The sequence below is a fragment of the Pleurodeles waltl genome, chromosome 5 (genome assembly GCF_031143425.1).
Source record: "Pleurodeles waltl isolate 20211129_DDA chromosome 5, aPleWal1.hap1.20221129, whole genome shotgun sequence".
In the NCBI taxonomy this organism is placed as follows: Eukaryota; Metazoa; Chordata; class Amphibia; order Caudata; family Salamandridae; genus Pleurodeles; species Pleurodeles waltl.
In genome coordinates this window covers 1,574,668,775-1,574,680,983 of record NC_090444.1, presented here as the reverse complement: position 1 = coordinate 1,574,680,983, position 12,209 = coordinate 1,574,668,775, and the positions used below count along the sequence as shown (strand labels likewise).

The following is a 12,209-nucleotide window of genomic DNA, read 5'->3' as shown; positions in this document are numbered from 1 at the left end:
CCTCTGCACCTCCCTCTTCGACTTCTGCTGAGGATCGACCGCTGACTACCAGTGACATTGTAGCGCCTAATCCTGCTGGCTTTCTCGACTGTTTCCTGGTGGTGCATGCTTTGGGGCTGCCTGCCTTCATCCTGCACTAGAAGCCACGAAGAAATGTCGACGGAATCTTCCCCCTGCTCCAGAAGGCACCAAACTTCAGTGTCACCGGTACTCTGGGACCCCTCTCATCCTGACGAGCGTGGCCCCTGGAACGCAGGTGGTGGACCCAAGTGACCTAGACTGTCCAGTGGTCCAACTGATCAAATTTGGAGGAGGTAAGTCCTTTCCTTCCCTCTCCAGACAGTAATCCTGTGCACAGCGTGAACTGCAGCTACAAGGGCTTCTGTGCACATTTCCACAAAAGCCTTCATACACAGCCAAGCCTAGGTCCCCAGCACTCCGTCCTGCAATGCTCAGCTCCCTGAGTTGATCTCCGGTTTCATGGGACAGTCTTTTGCAGTGCTGAGATGACCGCTGTGTTCAGACTTCTTGAACCCGTGTTCAAGGACTTCTGTGGGTGCTACCTTCTTGTGCGTGGGCTCTCTACATTGCTGAGGGCCCACTCTGTCTCCTATCCCAAGTGGTGTCATCCTGGTCCTTCTTTGGCCCGGGCAGCACCCTTTTTCGTCAACTGCGAGTCTTGCAGCTAGCAAGGCTTGTTTGCAGTATTTTGCCAAGGAAACAACTCTGCATCCTACAGCACTCCGTGGGACATCTTCTGCACGAAGGAGAAGTTCCTAGCATCTTTCGTTGTTGCACAATCTTCAGCTTTTTCCATCCGCAGGCAGCCATTTTGCACCTTCCTCCGGGATTTAGTGGGCTCCTGCATCCCCCGGACACTTGCACGACTCTTGGACTTGGTCCCCTTCCTTTGCAGGTCCTCAGGTCCAGGAATCCGTCTTTAGTGCTTTGCAGTCTGTTGTGGTCTTTGCAAAATCCTTTATCACGATTTTAGTGTGTTTCTGGGGAAATAGCAGTACTTTACTCCTACTTTCCAGGGTCTTGGGTGGGGTATCTGGGACACCCTTAGTGTTTTCTTACACTCCCAGCGACCCGCTACACACTTCACTAGCCTAGGGGTCCACTTGTGGTTCGCATTCCACTTTCTTAGTATATGGTTTGTGTTGCCCCTAGGCCTATTGCATCCTATTGTATTCTACAGTGTGTGCACTAATTTCTGACTGTGTTACTTACCTGATTTGGTTTTCTGTGTATATTTTGTGTATTTTACTTACCTACTAAGGGAGTATATCCTCTGGGATATTTTTGGCGCATTGTCACTAAAATAAAGTATCTTTATTTTTAGTAACTCGGAGTATTGTCTTTCTTATGATATAGTACCTATATGATATAAGTGGTGTAGTAGGAGCTTTGCATGTCTCCTAGTTTAGCCTAAGCTGCTCTGCTATAGCTACCTCTATCAGCCTAAGCTGCAAGAACACTACTAATATACTAACAAGGGATAACGTGACCTGGCACAAGGTGTAAGTACCATTGGTACCCACTATAAGCCAGGCCAGCCTCCTACAATATATTCCTACATTAAGTATGTGCAATAAGGGGATACATTTTTCCCCTGCTTGGTTAAGTTTGGTAGACATAAGATCCCTCAAGTGGACACATTCACCTGATGTAGAAGTAGAACATATGTTCCCCAGTGGTTGTAAGGAAAGTGGGCAGAGGTTTCATAGGTCCCTATTAACTTTGTGTTCTGCCCTTGTTAATATTTGGAAACTCACTGGCACTCTGATTTCAAGCTCAAAAGAACTGCTCCGTTTCTATCATGAATCGACCTATCTAAAGCTTTGCAGTATGCTTGTGGTCTCAAAGGATCTCCAGACTTTTCTTCAATTCATGCTGCACCATTGTCCTGGCTCACTTGCACATCAGTTATCAGTCTTCAGCACTGTCTCTTAGAATCTCCTGATAAAATCACGAATAAGGGAAGATATCATTGTATTCAAGATGTTATGTGGGACTGCACTCTAAGAGACTTTGCAGTTGCAAATGCTTAACTGAAAAAACTTCTAATATATTTGAGCACTAAAGGTTCAGCATTTTACAAGAAATTACTCAATGGAACATAACAGATCTGTTCCATATCCTAATTATTATAATTGGCACTCCTTGAGCATTTTCACTATAGGATCACATTAATATGTAATTGGTCACATATTAATCAGTAATTGATCACTGATGATTTTTGATATGTAATAACACTGGCTGGAAGATTAAACACTCTCAGTGCCACACTGGTGTCTAGATTGGGCCTGGGGTACATTATGATTGCTTTGTGTCTATTGAACTTGTCTGGATAGGAGGGCTTGGATCCTCTTTATCAGTGTTCACATTTCCTTGTTACATTGTCAGTTTCTTTATGTCCTCTCAATATTGGCACAGTAAGGCTATTGGCTCAGTGTTGCTTTTACCTGTCTCGGTGTCTACGCCTTCCTGACTGTGTCGGTGCCTGCCTGTACCTGTGTCTTTCCCTATCTTTTCCAGTGTTCCTGTGCCTTCCAGGGTTTCTATGTATACAGGTCCTTTCGCATTTACTCAAGTATGTGTCTCCAGGTGTCCTTTTCACTTTGTGCCTTGCCTTACTCTGTAAGTTTCTCTGTTATTGGCTGTGTGCAGGTCTGTGGGGGTAGGCAGAGAGTTACACCAAGCAAGCCTTGAGGGAGGAACTTGACAGAATGATGGTGGTTTGGGACCGGTGTGGCACAGAATTTAGACAAGGTCTCTAGATCATATAGCATATATGGTGCAAAAACATTTGACTGGGTGTTCTCCAAGCTTTAGTGATTATTTGGAGTTTTGGTGGAAGGAATATGAATATCATAATAGCTTTTGAGTCCAAGATCAATGTCTTATCACACATTACACTAGTTAAAATTAGTTCACCGGTAAAGATAAATCAGTACGTACCTCTTTCAAACTGTAATTTCTTATACATTTGCATTATGTCCACCGCAACCATACACTCAATCTACATGGAAATAAATGATTATCAGATTAGAAAACTTCTGATATCTATATAGGCGTATATCAGTCTTGTGCAATGGCTCACATAATCAATTGGTACATTCTAAATGTGTTACAATTCCTGAGCTATAGTAACACAGTGCTTGAAACGAAGTCACATAAAGAAGCAGAAAGAAAATAAAGAGCAGGTACTGGTAAAAAGAAAGGCTTTGGCAGCGATATGTTTAGTTTTTTTCCATTATAAGCGCATGAATCAAAAAAAAAAAAAAAAAAAAAATCACCTAACATAGGAGTCATAAGCTTACAATAAAAAATGTGAATTATAGAATACATTAACTACTGCATATCATTTTATTAGAACAATCGAAAGGGGTTTGATGCCGACACAGGACCCATCAGCGAGATTTGACAATCATGCATCTACCCATCTGCGAGGATTGTAACCGATGCATCGAGTCTTCGGCCCTAATGCTTGCTCCATCCCAGGTACTGTTTTAGAGGGCCCTGCATGAGTCTTATAGTCGACCTACCCTCTATCGCGGTTAGCCTGAACTCTGGATTTACCTTGGTCTAGTGAGATCTCAAGTAACCTTTTAGTGCTATTGACTTCTAAGCACTACACTGCAGTTTAGTCTTTAAAAATTCGTATCTTGAGTTCTACTTATTGTTTTTTTGTTGTTTACTCAGATAATTGCTCTCTATTTTTCTAAACTGGTGTGGAGCCTTTTTGTGGTGTTCTTCACTTTAGTACTGTAATTTAAGAGTTGAACAATACTCTACATATTGCCTCTGATTTGTGCCAAGCTACCAGAGGGTGAGCATAGGTTACTTTAGGTTGTGTATTTGACTTATCCTGACTAGGATTCTGGACCCTACTTGGACAGGGAGCATAACTCTGCTAACTAGTGACCCAATGTTTAACAGTTAACAATCCAAACAGATTAAAGGATGAAAGCCATCCGCCCTGAGGTGGCATGCTTCATCATAGGGCCCCTCCTCACACCACAATCCTGACAGAGTGGTGAGGACTACGACCCTCCACAGAGGGGAGCTCCTGAGATGTTAGTCAGTAGAATGGAGGTCCTTTAGCAATGAAGTGGTAGCAGAGGCAACAGACTTAAAAACTACCTCCTGGTGCACCCATTGTCCCTGGTGGGTACAGCTTTAAAAAAAGAGGAGCGTAATTCAACCCAATAAGAACGGTCAACATGCTTCCGTTTATAAAAAAGACTTAGCACAGTTGTAGAGGCATTCATCAGGGCTAGAAATCCCACTCTGTAAAATAACAAGTTAAAACAAGCATTTGCAATGCAACGGGTCTCGCGTTTGCTCATGTTAGAGCTGATAGCGTTGTAAACTCCTAGCCCGACTTTTCATTTATCGGCAAAAGTTTATTTATGTACGTAACCGAAAAAGTGCAAGTAACTGTGTAAAGCGCTTGACTTCTGCCAAGCGAAATCGCGCTAGTAAAATAGAGAAAAAGTAGTCCACGAGCCAGACAGAAAACAGCGATCCTCGCATGTTTCTGAACTTGGTCGATGCGCTCGAGGAGGGCTAGCCACCGGAAAAGGCATGATGTGTGCATGCCTTCGACTAATGAAAGCAAGCGGATTTTAATAGGCAAGCCCACAAACCAATAAAAAACACTGACGTGATGTCGACAGGGCTCCGAGCCCTGTTCTAATAACTAACGCGTCTCGCTGCGATACGCATGCGCGAGCGCATGCAACGCAGGCTCGACCCTAAAAATGACATACACAACCAGTGGTGGCTGGCAATGTGCCTCATTCACTGGTAGCTTCACCTCCAGTAATCAGGAAATAAAAAACACATAAAATGACATAAGAAACATTACATTAAAGTACCCCAATGCATAAATAAATGTGGCAACACTCTGAATTGGGTAGTCGTACGCACATAGTTCCACACAGCAAATAGTGGGCACTGCATCCGAACATAAAAGATAGACCTTAAAACTGAAGGTAAATGGAGAAAGTTGGGGAATTCTTACCCACTTTACACTGGTCTGAGCCTCAGCTCCTACTGTCATGGCATGAATGGAACTGTGGCTATCAAAGATCTTTATATTTAAAAGAAAAATACAGTCTACTAAAACCAAAATAAGTAAAAAAAAAAAAAAAAAACATAGGTATGATCAGTGAATAATTGATCTTGTAGAAAGCGTAAGTGGAAAATCCCCATCTTCACTGTGAGGCGGCAGGTTGTGGCGACTACTAGTAAATAAAGGGACGTGGAAAGGGATAGCGTCTACTTGTTGCCATATGCTTCAGAATGACATTCTGTGCAGAAGATACACTGTGTGTTGGTTGGCATGGCTTAGAAAGACAGGAAATAGCAATCCTGATGACGTCAGCAGGGAGTCGGCATAGGGACAGCTCATAGGTAGAGTAGTCTGGGCAAAGTTTGCTCATAGGATACCCTCAATGTTGCTCAGCTTTGGTTTCAATGAAGCCCTCTACATTCAAACTTAAACCTGTTTAGTCCGGTAATAAGAGGATCCAAATAGCGAGCGCCTCCCACAACTTGTGCAGCAAGATCGTAGGAAATACTGTAGGTAAAGTCTTATTCACTGGTAGTAGCCTGGCAGTTACTCCTAGAAAGGATCAATTGCAAGCTATAGGAAAATAGATGGATATGATCAGCTACACCAAGAGGGAACCACCAGAGAGAATATTTGATACCTATGTCAGAACCGGCCTAGTCAAAAGTAGACCAGAGCGGCAGGAGGTCTAGGGGATCAGCCCAAAATGTCCTTCAATCTTGTTTTCACACAATTTTCACAGTCAAGAGGACTGCTGGTCATTCAATAGTCAAAGAATCAAGAAAGGATCGTAAATTAAGGTCACTTGAGCAATTCGGATAGCTAGGGTGCTGCATCCAGGACCAGGTCACAGGTTAGGCCTCAACCTAGTACGTTATGGCATCCATGCCACTGACAGAGGCTCTTACCGAAGTAGGAATTCCAAATTAATCCCGCAGAAGCAGGTCAGGCGTGGAGCCAGGCCCCACCAAACGCAGAATCCTGGACCCCTGGTAGAATGCGTCTAGACCCACTAGGCTCAAGTGAAGGAAGCTCATACAGCCAGGACGCCGCAACCATGCACCTATACAGGTATTAGGGCAGCGACCTCACTGCTATCCGCTGCACCAGGATCCAGGCAAGCCAGCTCCCAGTCGATCATCAATCATCCGTGGTAGAGGGGGACATTCAGAATCACTACACCAGTGATGCCGTCGGAGTAAAGGGCCGGTCCTGGAAGCTCATTTTGGTTGTGTCTGCCATCTAAGACGGGCAGGTGGGGGCCAGGAAACTCCCTTCCCCCAAATCTATAAGAGAACTTGACTGACATAAAACATCCTTGATGTCAGTCAATGTTGCTTGAGCAATGTTACTAATCAGATAAAATTGTTTACCTTACCTCATTTTCTTGTAAATGTCCTCTCTTTGCACAGCCAGAGTCTGGACAGCTTATAGCAGTTTCTAAACCTTCTTTTATCAAAATTTCGACATACTGTTTTAAACACTGTTGAAGAAACAGACATGAGTTTTCACTAATTTTGAATCACTTTTATATTGCAATTGGTTGTATCTAAAAAGATAATCGTCAGTACAGGCATTCTAATAAAGCATAGAGCAGGGAGAGAAGTACAATCAGAGAATGGCAGGTGCTAGCATCAACACTACATGGTTGCAGAAAGATCCCCATAACTGCACTTTCAATCAAACTGGGGTACTCATTGACACCAGCACTGCATCTGAATACTTTGACAGCTACAATGCCCATTGCAGACATATGTAATACTAGAGGAGCTGTGGGTTCAGGGAACGTGGCCCACTACAAAGGAAGACCCCACATTGGCTGGTGTACCATGAAATAAACAGTGAACAGCACAGCTTTTGAACAAACAGAGCTGTGGCAAAACCCTTAGCCAACCTTTAGCAGGCACGGTGTTCACTGTAAGTGGTCTTACTTGCGCAGTGAATTTAATTTGCTATTTAAAATTATTTTATGTATTTGTTAAAAGGAAATCAACACTGATTTGTTTTTTCAAAAACAATCTGTGGGTCTATGAACAAATGCATGGACCTGAATTTGAATCTATGAATCCTGCAAGAAAAAGGGGTATAGTTATTGATTTTGTGTGCAGCATGCCCCCCTCTGGCACTCTCCAAATCGTTCATGGATGAAGTGAAGCTCTCAGTATCCCCCTTATATCGTTGTTTTACTTAGAGTTGGATTGGTAAAGAAAAAGAAAAAAAAAATGAAAGTGGATGGGAACCAACCTTGTGGAGAGGGAAGGGGTGGAAGCAACATGGGTGGGGCAGAAACACAGGGCCGTGCTGGTGGAAGGTTGAAGCACCACGAAGTGCGTTTGGGGTAATCAACACAGGGGGTGCAAGAGAGGGAAAGAGAGTAACATGTATCTGGTAGGGAGAAAGCACATGGTTGAGAAGACGACATAGGGAAGCAGTGGAGAAACACACAGGGAAGAGAAGAACAGAAAGCAAGAGACAGCAGGAAAACGCATGCACTATCATAAAATGCCTAAAACAAAAGGAAAATGTAGCTCCTGAAAAGGCGAACAGTGGAAAAACATAGTAATGCGTCCATGCTTCAGGGGTGTGACAAACACAAGAAGAAGAAGGGCGAATATGATGCTTCTTCTTACACTCTTGGTTACTACAGAGCCTGTTCCAGCTGGCAAGAGTCAAATTCAGTATATGTGTTACATCAGCAGAACTCTGAAACAGTGACTGTCATCCATATTGGAATGCCAAGCCAGTGACAGACAGGGGAAACTATGGTGAAAACAGCATGGTGCAAATGCAGCAAATCTTTTGGGGGAAAAAAAATTACTTCAATACCTACCCTTCCTTAATTGGATGAAAGATGGATTTTAAATCTAAATTCACTAAAGTATATTCAACATTCGTTTGAGGGCAACAGAGAGCTCAAGGAAATAATTTAATGAGGTTTATGCATACTTTCCCTTAGATATGATTGCAAAGTAGGTTTCAAAATAAAAACTAAAAAAATAGCCACATTTCCAGGCTTACAATTATACTGTACAGAGGATAGCAGTAATGGTCATTGCTAAAAGGAAAGAGCAATGATTGTAACATGCACCACTACATTAAAATTCTTCCTGAGTGTATCAAGAAATGCAGTTCAAAATAAGTATGTTTTCAGCTTCGGACAAATGGATTTAGCTAATGCTTCACATCTGTAATAAAATATGCTATGTGTCTTTAAGGGTAAGACATTTCATACTAACCAGTGTGCAGAAGATGCATTGGCATTGTGTTATTGTTGTCATTTGCTCCACTGGATATTCCCCGAGGCAAAGTTTGCAAGAAACCAAAGGGTCAAGAGCCAAATCCCATGTTGGCCTGTACCTTGCTGTTGTCATTGCAATCTAGTCTGCAACAAGTAAAATGAAGAAATATTAAACAGTAACATAACTGTTTATTTATGCAATCGCAATGGACTTCAACTCCAGTGTATGACAGACAATATAAATTTAGGAAAGTATATTAAGTGAAAAAACAAAGGTTAAAGGAATGTTATGCAAGGTGAACATGTCAGTCACAACGTGAAGTTTTAAAACCCCAAAAATACTGAAATTCACCAGTTAGTGCAGTGAGAAACTAACTTGAGATCCCGCCATTCATTGCTCATAAGTGCATATATTACATCACTCACAACAAGTTCAATAACTTCGTTGATGACATCACTGATGACACCATCCAACAAATGTGACAGTTTGCTATACATTTATCATACTGGAAGTTATTCAGCAAGGTACATCTAGACCAACATTTCTATAGCCTCTTTATTGCTGATGGGAGTAACCCTCTGCAGCATGCTTGGCCTCCTCGTAGGACTTAGGTGTGTAAAGGCAGTCAGCTCTCTATGATTGGTTATGTACAGGCTGAAGACCATGCACAGTACAGACTTATGTCTCATTGACTGCCCATAAAAGGAATGCAATTTGGAGAAGCTTTGCTACGAGTCGAAGGTTGTTTGTGGTAGGTGCTTACTCTCCTAAGGAGCCTTGACTGTCTTATGGGAGTGGGCTTTGCATGATAAGTGGATAGGAGTGAAGAGTGTACACACCAAATTCTTGCTCAAACGTGTGCGTGATTGCTCAGAAGAAGCTGGCTACCTCCAAAGTTCTCAGTAAAGAGTGAAGGCTATGCATAGTAGAGCTTTCACTGCCTTTAAGTGGTATTGGGTGTCTAGGAGTGGCCTCTCCATGGAGACTATCTGCACTGGGTGTAGACTGTTCACAGATGTTACTTTCCTACCTACAACTAATTCACTGCCCACAAGAGATCGGCTATCCGAAACATAATTTTGCTTTATTCTTTTTGCGAAATTGCCTTGTTTTTGGGTGTTGTGGACAACGTTATGAAACACACATGAAAGGTATCTAATGGGTTGAAATCACTGCCTTTCTTCATTTACACAAAGATACCATTCTTTGGGATTAGCAATTGGCCCTTAACAGATCTTCTGTGCATCCTCCTTTTTTGTATTCTGTGAATTCTTTCGAGGTAATTCCAATTAAAATTGCATTTAGAGAGGCGAGGGAACACCTTAAGGAAGAAAGACAACAAAGTCCATCACCTCTCAAGGAATCATTAGTTTGTGACCTTCCGCATATGTGGGAAGGACTTCCAGATAAAAAGTACTTTCACAGGACGTTGGGATGGGGAAAACCCATGAAATCGATGCATTCCCACACGTTGCAAGAGCAGAGCAACAGCATGATGTTGAGGAGACATCCACATCAACATCAACATCAGGACACCTGTTGCGCTTGGGAACAATGTTCCACCTAAAGCCCTCCGGTGTCAACCTGACACCATCAGTGTCTACCAACATATTTTGATTTATTATGAAAAAAGTGGTGGTTGTGGAAGAAAAGTGCCAGAGAAAGGTGGTTATCGAACACAAGTTTGGGAAAAAGGTTTTTTTCCCTAGTCTCCAAGTTTTCATGCCCTTTTTTAGTTTTCAGTTGTGTACGCATTCATGGATTTTGACATAAAACCATATCGACAACGACCTATATTTTTGAATTTGAGACAAAATCTTGTGACTTCCTGAGGCTACCTTAGTGAGAAGAACTATTTCTATTCCCCTTTTTTTTCTGTGTGCTACATTCTAGCATACACATGCATAGAGGAAACAGTCTTTCAGGATAGTTTACTGAAGGACGGGCAATACAAGAGTACAACTGTGCCCCATATTCCTAGATATAGCACAATTTGAATATTACAAATTGACGCAATGCACAACAGCCACTTTGTTTGCTGCATTGTATTTTACCAATTTTAAGCAAATCTGACCCTCTGTACCAAGGCTATAGGTATGTGCTGCACCAGAGATTCTATTTCAAAGAATAACGTCTTTCATGGCAAATACACTATAAATAGAAAGGACTGTGTATAGGGCAATGGCTGTGCATAATAGTGTCTTGCCCAACAAAAGGAACTTGGATGTCGGAAGGGAGTGGACTCTCCTTGAAGAGCTGTGCACCGGTGAAAAGCTGTGTGTAGAGTGATAACAAGTACAACAGCAAATTTCTTTTGCTTCCATATAAACTGCATACTTAAAGGTGACCACCCGAAGAAGACCAGCTCCGGGCTCATATCGAACCGCAGGCACGATACCTCATTTAACACCTTGCGGACCTGTACCCAGAATTCCTGGAATGGGGGCTGAGTACCAACATGTGGAGGTCGTCCGCCTTAACTAAACTACATTTTCTGAAATCCATATTCCCTACATTTCTAAGTTTTGCCATCTTCTTGGGAGTGTAATAGGCCCTATGAAGGGCAAAGAGGTGGTTTCTTGTAAGATACACTAGTTTTATCCCTTGATATAGAAGGCGCCATGATACCAGCCATAAATGGGTGACTTCTTTGCTTCGGAAAAGTTCCCCCCATATTGGTAGCTGGGAGATCCTGATCTAGAATCTCTAAAAGTATACTTTACCAGGCCACCACTTCCTTCTTACGGGTTCAGCCTTTAACCATCTGCTCCTCCAATTTGTTTGTATCCGTTCACTCCTCTCGCAGGGATTGGGCTCAGCTTTTGTAATTAGCAGTATTTAAATTCTGATAGTGTCCCCTGAGTTTTGACCGCGAGTTCCTCCCAAGACTATAGTTTCCCATTCTGAAATATCTGGCACCACACTACAATGCCTGCATCCCTCAAAGGGAGTGATAAGGTATCTTTAAGCCATCCCGGTGTTCCAGGGGAGTCCCACACGGGAGCGTAGTTACTATAACATGTTGCATTCGTTGTTTTCCTTATCTGAGACCATAGCTGATGGGCTGCCTGTAAAAGTTTTAGTTTCACTCTTTAATTGAATCTGAGATGGCCGTACATCCTTCCCTGTCACCAGTAGATGGCTCCCCCACCACCTACACACATTGGCCCTCCACCCCTCCCTGCATACATGCACAAATACACCCATTCACTCACACTTCCATACACCCATCCACTTACTCTCATCCATACACAGCCATGCAAACACGCATTCACTCACACGCATACACACAGCCATGTAAAAACGCACACACTTCACCATTCACACACATTCACTCACACACAACCACGCATACACCACAACACTCACAGCCGCATTCACACATGCACACACACATTCTCACTCACATGCAGACCCCACACACCGCACTCACAACACCCCTAACTCTCCAACCCCTCTCCCCTGTCGGACGCCCCACTTATCTTGTCCGGTGAGGAGGTCGTCTGGCAGGGAAGGGGGGCTGCTATCGCAAGCACCGTCCCGCCACCAGAACACCGCCAGGCTGTATTAATAGTCATTATACAGCTGGCAGCATTATACTGGTGAGGCGGTGCTGGTGATAGCAATGCCAGAACACTACTGACAGCCAACATGGACACTTCCCGATTTCAGCCCAAAGTGTAGTGGAAATCCGGCAGTGTCCATAATATGGCGGATAAATGTTCACCTCGGTGGCAGTATGTCAGCGGCCGTCACCGCGGCAGTAGGTGGAATTTACCGCCAATGTTCCTCCTCTATATTCCAGGTCATGACTTCAGTTTTGGACACCATCCCAAAATCTGAGATCAAGCCTTCTAAACTGTCCAGTGTGAGGCAGACATTACTTG

The 12,209-nt window shown here is 43.2% G+C and overlaps 1 protein-coding gene across 2 annotated transcripts in view; it reads right to left on the bottom strand.

Moving 5' to 3' along the window:
- The window catches only part of RNF144A (ring finger protein 144A), a 168,291-nt gene that overhangs the window by 39,314 nt on the left and 116,768 nt on the right, over positions 1–12,209 (bottom strand). Inside the window, exons 4-6 of one of the 2 annotated variants that reach the window (XM_069235884.1) lie at positions 8,320–8,465; positions 6,462–6,566; positions 2,965–3,025 (exon numbers count right to left, since the gene is read on the bottom strand). In XM_069235884.1, coding sequence (XP_069091985.1) covers positions 2,965–3,025; positions 6,462–6,566; positions 8,320–8,454 — 301 coding nt within the window. In that variant the 5' untranslated portion in view covers positions 8,455–8,465. The remainder of the gene's footprint in view (positions 1–2,964; positions 3,026–6,461; positions 6,567–8,319; positions 8,466–12,209) is intronic. The other variant, XM_069235885.1, reaches the window with a different exon arrangement.